Below are 15,997 nucleotides of genomic sequence, written 5' to 3' on the forward strand. Positions count from 1 at the left end.
GAAGGAGAGATTTTCCTGCCGATTTGGCAGCTGATTTAAGCATTGGTATGGCCATTTTTGCCAGACCTGAGAATAAACCCCCTATGCCATGTCCTCGCTGTACAGGGGCACCCATAAACACAGGGAATCCACCACTACCTTTTTGGGTGTAATGTGCATCATAACAATGAGGGTCACAAATATAAACCTTTCTCATATTTTTTGTTTGCGCCTGAAGTGAAGTAGAACATCAACTCTGCCTTTCTCAAATGGTATGGAGTCACCTGTGTCACTCCTTATATCTATTTCGATTGTCTCAAATGTAGACTTGCTGACAGAGAAATAATGAATATTTTTATATGACTTGCGAATACTCTCATCCTCTTTACCTTCAGCACATACAGTTCTGAGTAAAGGTGTCAATACATCTCCCACCAGTTGATATTGTAATACATCGCTATACACGTACATATCATGAAAATGTCTGAGTATATCTGCTTGATAGGGAGCGGTTGTGTTCTCGTTAAGGGCAATATTGTCTTGATGAAACCCTAACATATGAGACAGTGGTGATGGTAATAGTATCAGTCTACCTTCTGGGAGTACAAAACTAACTTTTTTTGCAACCCTGTCATAGTTGAGAAAAAAATGTGTATCTTGTTGAACGCTAGTGAGTGCACTTTGAATTTTGAGATTCATTTCCATTACCAATTTGTTGATGTCATTATAGTATTTGATTGGAACTGTTAATGTTTTCCATGTCATGGGTATTTTTCCAGTCTTGGGGTCAGGATCGTCACTGGAAGGGATGTAAATACGAAAATTGTTGTTGGAAAGGTTGATATTACTCCACGTGTGTGGATATTGAAACTCGGCTAATCCTACTTCCCAATTTTCAGTTGAATCTAATCGTATAGCAGTGCTCAGCTTTGTAGTGTAGTGTCCAATTGTATTATCAGGGAAATACTTTAACGAACTATTGCAGGGTAATGAAACATAGAAGTGGTCATTCGTAAAAGCTGCCATGTTATTTCAATTGGAAAAGGTATTCCTTTGCAGAGGATGATGATTATTTTCAGTAGGAAACGACGGGTTTGGTAACAGATAGCCTAGACAGCTGCATAGAAGAGATATCCACAGGTTACTCTCACCATTTGCAAATGCAATGTTAAAAAGAGCTGTGATGACAACGATATAAATGATCACAACTTGAGTAAAGAATATTATTTCTGGTTTTGGAACATTATGCCCAAAAATAATCCAGTTTTTGTGCCGTGAAGTCACCGATTGTCGATCTTCACCCTTGTCTACTTCGTCTTCTCTTTCTACTTCAGACAGAGGTGTATTTCTTTCTATATTTCCATCGGAAAGTTCAATTGACATTTTTTTAGGCAAGATATCTTCATCGACGTTCAACGTCCGAGTGACTAACCCAACTGTTGAATTTTGATGGATAACCCTCCCATTTAACAAAGTATTCCTTTCTCTTACCACGTCCTCTTTCTGCAAGTATTCTTTCTATTTTATAGGTTTTATCAGGGCTTATGCGTACTTTCTGTAATTCTGTTTCATAGAAACTCCCTTGAATGGTGTCTCCGTCATCGTCTTCAATCACGTACAAAGGGGGCCTACTTTTTATTTGTTTTTTTACGGTGAATATTTCCATGGTCCAGTTGGGTAGATAAGATTTCTCAAATGTCATCTTGACTTTGCTTATTCTCACTTTTTCACCAATTTGAAATTTGAATTTGATGTTCTTCAGAGACAGGTTTTCTTTTGAGTAGAGAGTGTGCCAAACATCTGAAGCATTGTCTTCGTTCACTTCACTTGGTTTCATCTTAATACTCCGATGCCATGTGTTGTTATACGAGTGCACAAGTTTTTGGAGAACAGGCACGTATGAGAGAGTATTTCTCTCTGTGAAATATTTCCACATTTTACTTTTAAGGGTCCTATTAAATCGTTCAACTATTGCCGCTTTAACTTCATTATTCGAGGTAAAGAAGTGAATATTTTCTTTTTTCAGATAGGCTTGAAATTTTTTGTTCACAAACTCACCCCCTTTATCAGTTCTCAGATTCTTAGGCTTTCTCTTAGAGGAAGAAATTATCTTTTTAAATGCAGTCACCTGTTCGTCACCTTTTTTTGATTTTAGACCCACAACCCAGGCATATTTTGACAGGGTATCAATTACAGTGAGAAGATATTTAAAGGGTTTATTATACCTGACAATTTTCGATAAATCAACAAGATCGGCCTCCCATTGTTCGTCAATATCAGAAACCACGATACGTCTTCGTATAAAGTGGTGCCTAACTGGTTTGTGAAGTGTGTATGTGTCTTGAGACTGGAGCCATTTTTTTATGTTAGAAGTTGATATCCTCTTACCAACTGCTCTCTTTAAAGCATTTATCCCGCCAAAACTAGCACTATGATTTGGTTCATAATATATTCTTTTCAATAACTCATTCGATTTCTTACTACCAGTCTTCCCACTCGTCATTGCTTTTACCATGTCTCCTTGGTGTGGTAAAACCCGGAGAAGAGACAGGTGAATTCGAATTCCAGAAGGCCAATGGACTTCTGGTTCTTGCCCTGGGCGTTTTATTCACTGATTTTGGCATTTCACCCACCCCGAGTTCTTTTTTCCATTGCCTATTCGTTACCATATCAGCCGATATGCCGCCTGTTTTGTTCAAATAGGACAGGACAGGTTCTATTCCAACCGGTGCAAAGGACTGCCTCTTGTTGGATGAGGCATTCTGAACAATAGTTCTTATATTGCTCCCTTTGATGGGCTCACCGTTTATTGAAATTTCACCTTTTCCATCCCACTGGAATTTAGGATCATTCATTAATGCATTGACTAGTTTTTTTGCCTTTGCTTTGGAGTAGTTCGGTATATTGTTGACTATTGTTTTCTGATTAAGTGGAGAGGTTGCAGGTGGTGTGGTTCCACTTGCAACAACCGCCTCTGGCTCTCTTTCTTGTACAACAGGTTGGTTTGCAGCTGTGGCTGTTGTCGCGCGAACACTAGTGGGAATAGGTTTAGTTAAATCTGAGCCTTCTGAGTGAATTGCTCCTAAATACTTTCGAAGTAACTGTGAATATGCTAAAGCTTTGTCATACTCATTCATATCCTTCCTCGATAGCACTTCCTGCATTTCTCTGTCAATACTCATTGCATGGGTTGCCACTGGTTTTGTGTCCTCTTTGTATCGTTGTTGAGACAAATATTTGTCCACCATTTCATGAGGAATTAGAGACATTTTCCTTATTTGACTCATCTTTGGAATAAGACTGTCTGTCTGCTTTTGAATATCAAACACCGAATATACTCCCTATGGCTTTTATGACTGGACCTAGCAGTGCACCAAGAAATCCACCTCGCTGTATGATTCTTTTACGTTCCTTAAACGATGTTTTCTTGTTGGCCAGCTTGCGAATAGAGTGTCTGTGTTTCCTCAAACAGCTGAACTGTTTCTTATTCAGGGCGACATTGCCTTTTAAACAGTTCTTTGCAGACTCACCAACTGCTTTGAACAGGCCATTATCAGCTGATTCTAAAATCTTTCTCCTATTTTTAGCTCGAGCAGTTTTCAGCTTTTTAAGCTGGTGGACATAATTTTTTATGTGATATTTTGCCATTTCTATGTGATGTGGCTGTGTCTGTGAATATTCAACAACTGATGTCATATTCGTATTTCATTTGTTTAAGTATACAATTCGGTTTTCATCTGGAAAGATATTAGTCCTCAATCGTAAATCTTCCGAAGTTGAAGGTTTAAAATCTAAAAATAAGTAACCAAAAGGAGGCTTTGTCGCATCTTTAAATGCCTCATTTAGGGCTTTGGTGTTGCCGGGAGAAATTTGCTTTGCCAAATGTGCTATCTGAGAAACATCTCTTGGATTTTTAAAGATAACAAGATAATTCGAGTTCAAGCTAATGGTGCGTTGTTCTCTGCCTTGGTGAAATAAATTCTGGATTATATAGACTACACTCATATTTTGATGATGACAACCCCTTGTGAATATTTTGGTAACCTTTTCATCTGTTTCACACATTAAGTCATCTATAATGAGTAGGGTACGTGCACCTGATGAATTATCTGTGAACTGTAGTCCAGAGATAAATTCAACATTTGGAAAATTTGCAAATGACTCCTGCCATTCGCCTCCATAACACCACACAACTCTTTGAGGGGGTGGATGGATAATATCTCTTGCATAGGAAATAAGTTTTTGTACAAAGAAAGACTTTCCACACATCGTTGGACCAGCCACAAGACATGTGAATGGATGCTTCAAAAGAAGGTCATCGCTTGAAATATCCATGTTGAAACATCAGAACACAATGATTGACACAAGAACAAAATGAGATTTTATACCGAGTTTAATAAATATCATAATGGTGATCCTTGCAATTAATTAACCAATTGATTAATCGAATATTTACAAACATATACATCAATACTCACAAACATAAACAGCAATCCTTTGAATGAATTAATTGAAAATTTACAAAATATATACATCATCTATACGCGTACACAGATTAATATACATTTATATGCAAAAATATTTAAATATCATACAATTTTTCTTTGAGAGAGCAGGTGGGATGGAATTTCTTGAGATTCGATTAGAGAAAGAAAAAGCTATTTGTCAATCAGGATGATGATGATGATGATGATGATGATGATGATGATGATGATGATGCTGATGATGTAATGACGAAGATTAAACTCATAAAATATCAACATTATTACAGTTGTTAATGTTATTATTCATGTTATTATTCATATTCATATTCATATTCATATTCATATTATTATTATTATTATTATTATTATTATCATCAATATATTTACAGTTTCAATGCACAGAATGAAATAAATATCACATTGTTTTATCACCATAAAATATGCCAGTATAAACATTTTATCACAGATATATGCCCTTGCAAATTTTAATTCAAATCAATCTATGGTTGATATCAGTGTCGTTTTCAAGAATATAGGTACAACAAAATTTATCTTATTATTATAACAAAGAGGTGAAGAATCAATATCCAAATGGGAGGGTGTAAAAATCATCAACGAGGTAACGTTTGTCATAAACCAAGCCATATTTCTTTTCCTCTTGTACCGTTACAATTTTGAAGTCCTTTCGCCTTTTGATTTTGAAAGGATTTGTGATCGTAATCTTGTCCGAAAAGTTCAATGCTTCCACAAGTTTCTTCATGGAGTCAAAATTTATGTTTTGACTATTTGCATAGTTCAAGGTAAATCCCCGGACTTTACAGACAGTCTCTCCGCTACCTTTAATTCTGTAACCGTAGTTTTTGGGACCGCCGGATATGAATTCTTCTATAGTTTTACCCTCTAATTCATCTTTAAAGTCACCAAGGTAGTCACCCAAGGGTGGATTGTAATGTTGTTCGTTTGTTTCATCAACGACATATATAATGCTATCCGTATCAAAATATAATACCTGTCGCTCCAGCTTCTCTAATTCAGAGTACAGTTTTAAGCGTGCATGAGCGGTGGTATATGCAGCAATAACACAATTCGTGTATGGACATGGTTCGATGAAGTCATCCTTCTCTCTGAATTTCATCAGAACAAACTCTTCGTTCACAAGTTGAACATCAGTTACTTCAACACTGTCGTCAGTCAACTTTTTGACATACTCTTCTGGATTATCTGTATATAATGTCTTTGTGAAGTTAGATCTCTGCCCAAATTTTCCCCAGAGCGAATTCAAACAGATTTTAGCGATACTTCGTAGCCCTGGATTAACACCAATTAACCCCCTGTCCAATTGGATTCCCTCGTTTTTCTCATAATCGTCAATGTATTTGTTTTTATCCTCCTCTGTACGACACCATTCTGGCCACCCGCTTGCCTCCTGCTTTTGCTTCAAGAAATGATTGATGTAACCCGCAAATATACCCCCCTCCTTCTCAACCTTATCATACTTGGTTGTTTTTTCGAAATGCCAAATTTCAAAAGTCTCTAGAAGTTTATAGCCTTTTTCAATGGCCTTTTTTACTTCAAAAATAACCCAAGTACCCACAAGTGCTCGGTCTTCATCAGAATGGTTGCATATTTTGGAGGATTCAAGAGCGCATTTGGCACAAAGAGAGAATTTCAATTTCTTGTCTCTACGCATAGGCAATACAGGGAAATAGAGTTTCTTTGGCGGTAATATTTTGCACTTTATGAGGCCTTCGCATTTCATTGGGTCTATTTTCCGAATATTTTCACCTCTAAAAACTTTGGGGTGATCTAGTGGATAGTGTTGGTATTTGTTGACCCAAGGATAAAGAGATGTGAAATCTACATATTTTATACTTTCGTTTTCTGTACATTTGTGATGAAGTTTGACAGCATTTGTGCGACCGCCAAAAAAAGCTTCTCTGGGGTTCAAGGGCTCGCTGATGATGATGTCTTTTGTAAATTGAGCAAGTTGGGGGTCGTTTTTAATGTCTTCTCTAAAATCGCATTCACACTTCGTAATGACTGTGAAACCACAACCTTTCAGGAAATTTCGCCGAAACGTTGTGGTTTCACGAAGTTCTCCCATAGTTGTACCAATGCGGGGGTTCATAGTGTCCTTGTGCGGAAAGCATTTTTCACATCCATGCCAGAAACAACCATCAAATTCATAAATGACATTATTCTGTTCGTCGAAACCATCCACTTTGTAATTGGCAATGGATTTTTCACCCCCATTGCCGGCATGACATATGTTGATATCTTTATCTTTGAACATCAACCATTCCAACCACTTTATTCCAATGTTGGACTGCTTGTCAAATGTGTAACCATGAGGTGGCAGAACAGCAATCGAAGAGGGGGTCATGAAGTTTTGTCGAAACACTCTACTACAAGCTGATGCTATAGTTACGCTTTCTTTAAAAGGATTCACCTTTAGCAAGCATTCGAATGAGTCCACAAAGCGAACACAACACCTTCTTAAAATGGTGACGTCACTCTGACAATAGGATTCCAGTTCCTCTTGTAAATCATAGGGTTTTCCAAGTTGGCCATTATACCACAGAAGAAACTTTTTTCTCCCTTCCACGGTCATACTGTCGGGGTCGAAATATTTAATGTCGGGGATTTCTCCGATATATTTTTCATTTGCTTTTGTATTGAAATGGTGTGGAAAGTAGCCTTTTTTCATCTCATTGAAATTAAAGGTTTTGGGAAAGTTGCTAAGAGGCATGTTCAGAAAACTAAGAGAATCGAGAAATTTCACTCCAGCTGCTTCGAATGAAAGAATTTTCTGGCCAACTTGAATAACATCTGTTGGTTTGATCCCTACACTATGAAGGTATTGAATAATGAAAAAGGCATCGTAACCCCTGTTGTTGTGTGCCACTGCCACTTTACCTATATTTGAACCGTTGAATAGCCACTCGCAAAAATCTACGACAGTATTTTCCCCACGGAATACTTTCTCTTCTCGTTCATCACCACACAAAATACATTTTAATTCATCATCATTCTTAGCACTTTCCTCTATTCCACAAAAGAGGCAGCAACGATGTGCAATACACAAGTTTGGAATGTGCTCTCGTTCACCATTTTCTAGAATTTTTTCTTGGGTGGATTCAAAGTCGTAAAATACAAATTTCATAAAATCTCTCATTGCACCCTTCTTCTTCTGCTTTGGTTTTTTGATGAAACATCTGTGGTCATGTGGTTTATTCATACCACAAATATGGCAATACGTTGTAAAACATTGGTGTTTGTTTCGTTTATCATATGATTTATCACATTTCAAGCATTTTATGAAAAGTTCACAAACGGAATGAGCGGCATCATTTTTTACAAGGTGTCTTTCATAGCACGCTTGACTTTTGAAAAGACGTCTACATTTGGGACAGTTTGTCCATTTAACTATATCACAACCGGTGTCTGTTTTACAACATGCACACGTAGCTTCGCAGACATGGGTTTTATCGTTTTGGTAACCTTTGTCGCAGTGCGGACAATAATAAGACCTCTCAAAGAACCCTGTCATAGACATGATTGGAGCAAAATGCTCATCATAGTGGTACAGATTTATGCGGTGCGGTGCAGGGGGTCCTCTGTAACACATGCAGTTGAAATATAAACTAGAATATACCACGAGCTGATAATCGGGTGAAAGGTGTGCTTGAAATTTAGCGACGTCTTTGAGGGTGCATTTGGATTTTGGAACACCCGCATTTTCATGAAGCTCGGCCGCCATTTCACCTTGTTTTTTACTATTGGGATGTCTGATTGACTGGTGTTGTGGATGGTTATCTATACGAGTTTTACTAACGATGATGGCTCTGGCTAAACATAATTCGTCATCTTTGTTTTGAATTTCGATGAAGCATGACTTTTCGCGGACTTTTTGATGAAGAGAGGCAATCCCTCTTGCATACAAACCGCCAATGGGAAGAGGGGCGTGTATGAAATTGACGAAAAACTCGCCCTCGAAAAGCCATGAGTCATTTGATTGAGTAACTCTCTCGATTTCACTCATGATCTTTTCGACTGTGAGTTGATCTGGTGAAATGAATGGAATACTGATATGTCTAAGTCCTTGACCAGATATGACAAGTCGGACTCTGTCTTGGGGCTGCACATCCTGAAGGAGACGATTTAAAAGTTCTCCGAAAACATTTGATATGTGAAATAAGATATCATTGAAAGAGGTACCTCGCTCCATTCCAGTTACTTTGATTTTCAAATCTTGACCCATCGTGCCATATTTTCTTATTTTAATGTCCTTGAGCGAGATAATTTGAAAAACAGGCTGTGCATGAGGATGGTTATGTGCTTGCCCATGTATCTCATTGTCCGACTCGTCAACATTTTCATCATCATCATCATCATCATCATCATCATCATCATCATCATCGGAAGGAGAAGAAGAAGAAAAAGAAGAAGGGCCATTTTGGTTGATGACCTGGTGACCACCAATCTGAGTATTGGCTACGTTTTTTTTGTCGTCTTTTGACGAAGCCCTAAAAAAGACGTCGCCATCTTGGTATCATGGAAAGGGTGTACCACAGAATGTGTGCCACTTAAAATTGCCCGGATGTTGGGATTGTCTTTCTGGGGTACACCATTTCCAACATTACCACCCGGTAGAACACCAATTGCATGAGGAGGTCTCCTTTCATTGGGACTTTTCAAAAGTGATCTCAAGACAGAGTCCCTGTCCTGCCTCCTCTGTCGCTTCTTTGAATTCCCCCCATCGAGGTCAAGCTTCCGCTTAGTAGGATCAGACCTGATATAAGCGGAGGATGTCGATGCAACTTGAGAGGTATGAGGTTCGTTCACCTCTTGCAACTTGTTAGTTGTAAGTGATGAACGCTCCTCAGCCTTGGTGAGGATGTTCGACTCCAGAAACTGCTGGAGTTGGACATCCTGCCCAAGTTGTGATGATTGCAACCCCTCAAGTTGCACTTTCCCATTCGTAATCTCATCAAAGAGATTATGAACTATTTGACCTCGAAGAGGAGAATCAGAATCCACGTTTACAATTGGTGTACAGAGTGGTGATTCTGATTGGTTGCCTGTTACATTTGATTCATTATCTGGAAACGATCCTGAAAGATATTTCAGGACGTCCCCATCTGACGAATTTTCTGTCATAGGCAATCCGTTTGGTAATTTGTCTCTTTTTGAATGGCACTTCCTATTTTCTTCATAATATAGCAAGTCCGAGAAGTCTAGCAAAGCAAGATCCTCTGGTGTGCATGGCACCCCCTCCAATTCTCTGTTTAGGGGAGGTATTTTTTCTTTGCTATCTTCCCGGACAGGCATCTGTTTCACTAGATCAGGAGAGTCTGGAACAAGAACAACATCCTCATCAGATGGTTGAGGCATTTCAGTTGTCAGATGTTCTTGTTCCAACGCCTCCTGATCTCCAGCAACACACTGATGAAATTCAGGAACAAAAAACACCTCATTCAGGTCTTTACCATCGGGACGATAAATTTGCGAAGGAGGTATTTTTTCTTCCTCATGATCCAAATCAATATTGCTGGATCGTTGCAGCAGATCCCTTAAATGTGGACTATCCCGTACCGTATGCGGCTGATCAGTCACCATAATGACAGATTGATGAGGTGGTGAAGGAGGCGTTTCAGGCACAGCATTTTCCTGACAACCAGCATCAGATGACGATGGTAAAAAAAAGAGTGTAGGATTTAAATACGGCATCATTACCTCAAGAAATTCCTTACGTTCCTTCCCTTCATAATATTTTGGGAGGTACATCTTCCCAACACCTGCTCTCTTCAAAACCCAATCGTTTAAAATGTCTATAAAATCACTGTACGTTCTTTCGCCCATTGTTGTTGTTGTTGACTGCGTTACAGGTGGTGGGAGTGGCGGGGATATTCTTCCAACTTTTCTTTCTTCATCATTTCCAGGGGTTGTTGTTGTTCTTGATGGTGATGGTGGTGAGGGTGTTGGTTCTTCTGGTGGCGTTTTTGTAACTTCTAAATAAAAAAAGTTTTGTTTCAATTCAGGACAATGTAAAAAAGTTTATATCAAACATCCTTCTCAGTTGTTGTTGTTGCTATTATCAATAGTGTAGATCATGTTATTGCTGTGATTTAGATAACAAGAGATTTTTTTTTCATTTTAAGACTATGTAAAATTAGAAAAAAAATTACAAATCAGGATCTCGAACAGTTATGAACACACTTACTCGTTTTTTTTGTTGTCATTCTTGGAGTTGACAGTTGAGTTTTAAATGACCTCTTTTTTAGATAGAGCTTCAAATGGCCTGTGAAGAAAAAAAAAGGTGTAATCATTAGATCATACACATTCAATAAATTAAGCATAAATATATATATATATATGTATATATATGGGTTTTTTTTGGCATATATCAAGACATTTACAAATTTATTTATTTACTACACACCTTTCTTTGCCTCTTTAGGCCTCTTCCTTTCCACTTTTACCCATTCATGTGGTTTAGAAGTGAACTCCTCCTCGGAATCAGGTCCGTCTGAAAAGAAAAAAGACAGTACTCTATTATGAAATTACATTAACTTCGTAAAGTTGGGTTCTTTTTTGTTATAGCATTAAAAAATAAAGCATGAAGAAGAATAAGAAAGAAAAACTTACCAAGAATAGGAAGAGGCTTTTTTCCAGCAACCACATTGGCATATGTCAATTTTTTATTACTAACAGCAGCTGCTGCTGCACATGACCGTTCCATTGTCTTCTTTTCCATTATTATAACTGAAAATAAGTAATATACAGGAATAGAGAAGTGTTTGTTGCGAAGTTTTGTGTTTGACGAGTTCATGTCATAGAAAGAGTTGCTAAATGAATGCATGTCATTGCTGCATACAGGTAATGATTCTGACTCATTGTATAGCAAATAGAAATACGACTCCATTTCAATGACAGGAGCCAAAAGAGTTGTGACTTTGGCAAGTTTGGCGAAAAATTATCAGATTGCGCACAACCAAAACACAAACCTTTTCATATGTGTTGAGAGCAAATGCAATGCCTATCGTGGTATCAGTAGATTGAGTCATTAAATGCTAAATAAAAACAGGGGTCATTTTCATAATAAGCTGTTCGGCAGCTTTGCAAAATGAACCATTTTCCAGGAGCAGTTTCTACTTTTGTTATGTGAAATGTGTCCCTTTTTATCACTGTGATTCTCGGATCCTGTACTTGCTCTCGTGAAATTGTACTTGGAACAATTATAACACCTTCACAGTTCTTTAATTCTGGGATGTATGTTGAAAAAGTGAACTGAAATGATCTTCTCACATATTCAGGAGGATGCATGTTTGATACAATCTCGCCATTTGGACACAACTTCCAGCCATTGCTGTTTGATAACACATGAATTGATTTGTATTTAGCAAGTATCTCTAAACATTCTGGAGCAGTGAACACATTAGTTCTCTCCATCTTGAATATTTCATCCATGGTAAAAGGGCCATATTTTTGCCTCGCTGGAATAGTACGATTAAGTACATAGAGATTATCATTTATCATGACATTTCCATGAGAAATTATTTTTCTTTCTTCATTTCCCTCAAGCAGCTCATCAAAGAGCTTCTCCCCAACTACAAAAACTCCATGAACAGGATCCTTTCCTTCAGGATAGAATGCCTGATGCAGACAGAAATTCAGAGTGGCAAGCACAGTTTTGGGGAGCGGTCCTTCCATGTTGACGATCTCGGTCCAAATGGATAACCAAAATGTGTTTGGTGTGTTTTGAGGATAAATTCAAATGAAGTTTGCTCAAGGTCAAGTTTGTCATTGTTCTTTAGCATGTGACCTCTCATAATCACACACTCATATCCAATGAGATTCACTCACAAATATCACATAGTAGATAAAGAATGGACAGCATCTATCAGAGTTCATTTGAGATTAGTGCACCACAATGTCTACATATGAACAACTGCAAGCAAGTGTGCGGAAAGCACTACAACTACCAAACGTAGTTATATTTGGCACAAGATTGGAAATTATGCACGGCAGTGTGTGTGATGACTGTATGCTGGGAGATCACCATTTCCAAAACTACCACATCAAGTGTACAAACTGTGAAGCAAAGAGATGTACACACTGCTTCATGAAAAATGTTCAAAAGGACCTAATTTTGAATAACCATATGTGTGCACATTCATGTCCATGTTTATGTACATGTGGAACAATTGATGAAGAGAGGGAATTCCTAGACTTGGAGGAAGCTTCAATCATATACCATAGAAGTTTGACACCATCATCATAAACTTTTCACCCAGGGGCATCAGGAAAAACGGTCCTTTCAGGGCCAAATATACCTCCAAAAATAAATCTCATTGTAGGCCTACAATAAGGAATAATAGATCAAAAATTCTTACCTTAGTTTAATATCCGTGAAGTTTCTGGGTATGAGATTCTCCTGATATCACCAAAGCCACAACACAATAGACATCCGTCTCAAAAGACTATGAGTAACAGAATGATTAAACAATAATATAATCCTGATCTTAAACAAGAATCACACAAGTTGTTGAAAAATATCTGTATGTAACAAAGGGAAAAAAATAATTACCAGTACTTATGGTCAAATTAGGGTCATTAAATAAAACGGTAGCAGCATTTAGGTCGATCATCACAATTATGTTGTTCCATCGTTTATGACCTGATTAGGACAAAAATTACAAAAAATTATACATAATACCCAAACTACCATTTGGTGAATTGCACCAATCATCATTTGCATAATGTCATACATGCATTTTAGTAGAGTGCTTTGTGAAAAGTTCTAGGCAGTTGACTTTAGTCTGTACAGAGTTGGTGAAACTTTGAATGTGATATTTTTCTGAATATTGTTTTAGCAGACTCTGTTGCATGAAATAGAAAAATATTGAATGGCATACCATGTACTAACGCTTTTTGGTCCAAAGGGAAAAAGAGTGGCCAATTGTAATATGAAGTCTTCCTCCTTGAGGTTGATGTAATATATAAATAGTTCATCTATGTCTGTCATACTGTAGTTGTTCCTTATCAAAGCTGTTGCTTGGGGTACCTTATGATAACGCTTCATGTTTCAAAGAGAACAGATTGGTCAATTGCAGTATGAAGTCTGCCCTCTTGTGGTTGGTGTAATATGTAAATACTTCATCTATGCATGTCATGCTACAGTTGTTCCTTATGAATGGTGATAGGTGTACCATGTAATAACGCTTTTTGTTCCAAAGAGAACAGAGTGGCCAATTGCCATATGAAGTCTTCCTCCTTGTGGTTAGCATAATATATAAATACTTCATCTATGTTTGTAATGCTATAGTTGTTCCTTATCAAAGCTGCTTTTGAATGCTGTACATGAACTTGACGTGGTATTCTTAGATATTTTACAACACCCTTAGTATTATATGTGCTGACTCACTCTTATTCTTTTCAGTATCTTCAAGTTATGTCTACTATGTCACCATGTCACTAGGCTATAACCCAAATTGGTTATTTTTCACAATATCCACAAACTGGTTTACCAAGTCAAGGTCGTCTAAACTTCGGATATCTCAAGTATGTCAGTAGGTCAGTGGGCCATGACCCACTCTGGAGATTTTACACCATATCAAAACTAGGTCACTAGGTCACTAGGTCAGGTCAACTTTGAAAACTTCTCACACAGAAAGTAGGTCAACAGGTCAACAGGTCACTAGGTCAAAAGTTCATAACTTTCCCATTCTGGAGATTTTACACCATATCCAAACTAGGTCACTAGGTCAGGTCCAAAGTAGGTTACTAGGCCATGACCCACTCTGGAGATTTTACACCATATCCAAACTAGGTCACTAGGTCAGGTCAACTTTCAAACTTCTCATACACAAAGTAGGTCAGTAGGTCAGTAGGTCACTAGGTCATCCAAACTAGGTCACTAGGTCAGGTCAACTTTCAAACTTCTCATACACAAAGTAGGTCAGTAGGTCAGTAGGTCACTAGGTCAAAAGTTCATAATTTTCCCCAAGTAGCCCATATACTACTTGCATTTTCCATTAGGCTTGACAGGACCAATTAAGCAGGTGCACTAATTGGCTTAATTGGCTAGGCCCGCAATAGCTGGTAATGGTAAGATTACCACAATGAAACCAAACCTACACTGAATAATGGATTACAGCGACACAGAAGAATGGCTAAAGTTGTGTATAACTTAACACTAAAGATGGCTAGCTTCATAAAACCAATTAAAAGAATAGATTGGAGCAAACACTTTAAACATTGCACTAAAGAGTTGCTAAAAATTCATTCAACCACACTGAAGAATTCTCAATGGTGAATGGAGCAGCCTCTGTATGTTGTTGCTAGCAGAAGTTTCCCCTTGAAATGAAAGGTGAATGGGCGAAGGTAGATTACAGTGAGTCATACTATCAAATGGAAAGGCTCTTTAATGCAATAATAGCATCAAGCACTTAAGCTACCCCCAAGCCTGATCAAGGATTGCTTACTGATGGGGATAAACATGTTTACATCCTGCAAATGTTGTTCTTCGATCAAGATGCAACTTTCCCCTAACTTCTGGTGAGATGCTAGAAGTGTCTGTTTCCAATGGAATTGTGTCAATCAGCTCCAATAAGATTTTGCATAATAAAACATCAGATTGAACCATTGTATCAAGTTCATCTTACCAGACAGCAACCCAATGAGAAGGATTTCTAAGAAGATTACTTATAGAATTTCATGTGAAGGTGACCCATCATTCTTTGAATCAAAACAACCAGCCTAACACATTCTGTAACAGTAAGTTGGATGGATATCAAACATATACTTAGGGACAACCTCAAAATGCACTCATGCTAGTAAAAATGGTTGATCAGTTTGGCAAGCTGAGTTGTTTCTCTTTACCCCACTTTTCATTTTCAGTTAAGGATTGGGTAACTAATATGAGGCAAAATATCACTCTCCCTTTCATTTTTCAGCTTAGATACCTTAGCCGGAGAGTAACTAAACCAGATTCACCACTCCTTGCCTAGGTGAACTTTGAGATAGTCCCTTATTTCTCCCTCGGCTTCATCACATTTTGTAGTACTTGGGATGTCAATCAAGCGCATTGGTACATACACTATGTACCTGGGCATGAAATATCGTCCACCCATCTATAACCCAATGAACAATACATCATATTCAAAAACATACAAAAATATTGAATCTTGTTAGCAAGGAACATGTTATATACTATGGCGAACTTGGTAACACCACAGGGGCAGCAGGTATGATGTTTACAGACATATGCAATAAAGCCGCCAAATTGCCTGAACTAAGGTAATTTTATCATCATAACAATAAGATGTGGGTTAGGACCTGGGTAGCTCCAGGCTTCTTCTAATTATTTACAACTATCCTTGAGGTCAATAGTTCTTTCTATGATTGTATTAGGCCTAGGATGTTTTTGATATGCCGGGAAATCAACCTGATTTCTTTAACCCATTCCACTTTAAACTAAATGTTACCATAAAATTTTCCTAAAATCCTTGTTTGGTCACATAAAACCAGCA

General features: G+C 37.8%; 2 protein-coding genes across 7 annotated transcripts in view; both read right to left on the reverse strand.

The window, feature by feature from the left end:
* Nucleotides 1-15,997, reverse strand: part of LOC135485462 (uncharacterized) — a 39,497-nt gene that overhangs the window by 16,734 nt on the left and 6,766 nt on the right. The window lies entirely within an intron of this gene.
* On the reverse strand, nt 8,945-14,472 carry LOC135485461 (uncharacterized). 2 transcript variants are annotated; one of them, XM_064767486.1, is made up of 5 exons: nt 12,860-14,472; nt 11,112-11,228; nt 10,906-10,992; nt 10,687-10,764; nt 8,945-10,474 (listed from the first exon to the last, which is right to left on the reverse strand). In XM_064767486.1, exons 2-5 carry the CDS (start codon nt 11,218-11,220, stop codon nt 8,958-8,960), a joined length of 1,791 nt encoding a protein of 596 aa, XP_064623556.1. In that variant the 5' UTR covers nt 11,221-11,228; nt 12,860-14,472; the 3' UTR covers nt 8,945-8,957. The 2 variants fall into 2 exon arrangements, with proteins under 2 accessions (XP_064623556.1, XP_064623554.1); XM_064767484.1 differs by having other exon boundaries at nt 11,112-14,472.

Source organism: Lineus longissimus, chromosome 3, assembly GCF_910592395.1.
Source record: "Lineus longissimus chromosome 3, tnLinLong1.2, whole genome shotgun sequence".
NCBI lineage: Eukaryota > Metazoa > Nemertea > Pilidiophora > Heteronemertea > Lineidae > Lineus > Lineus longissimus.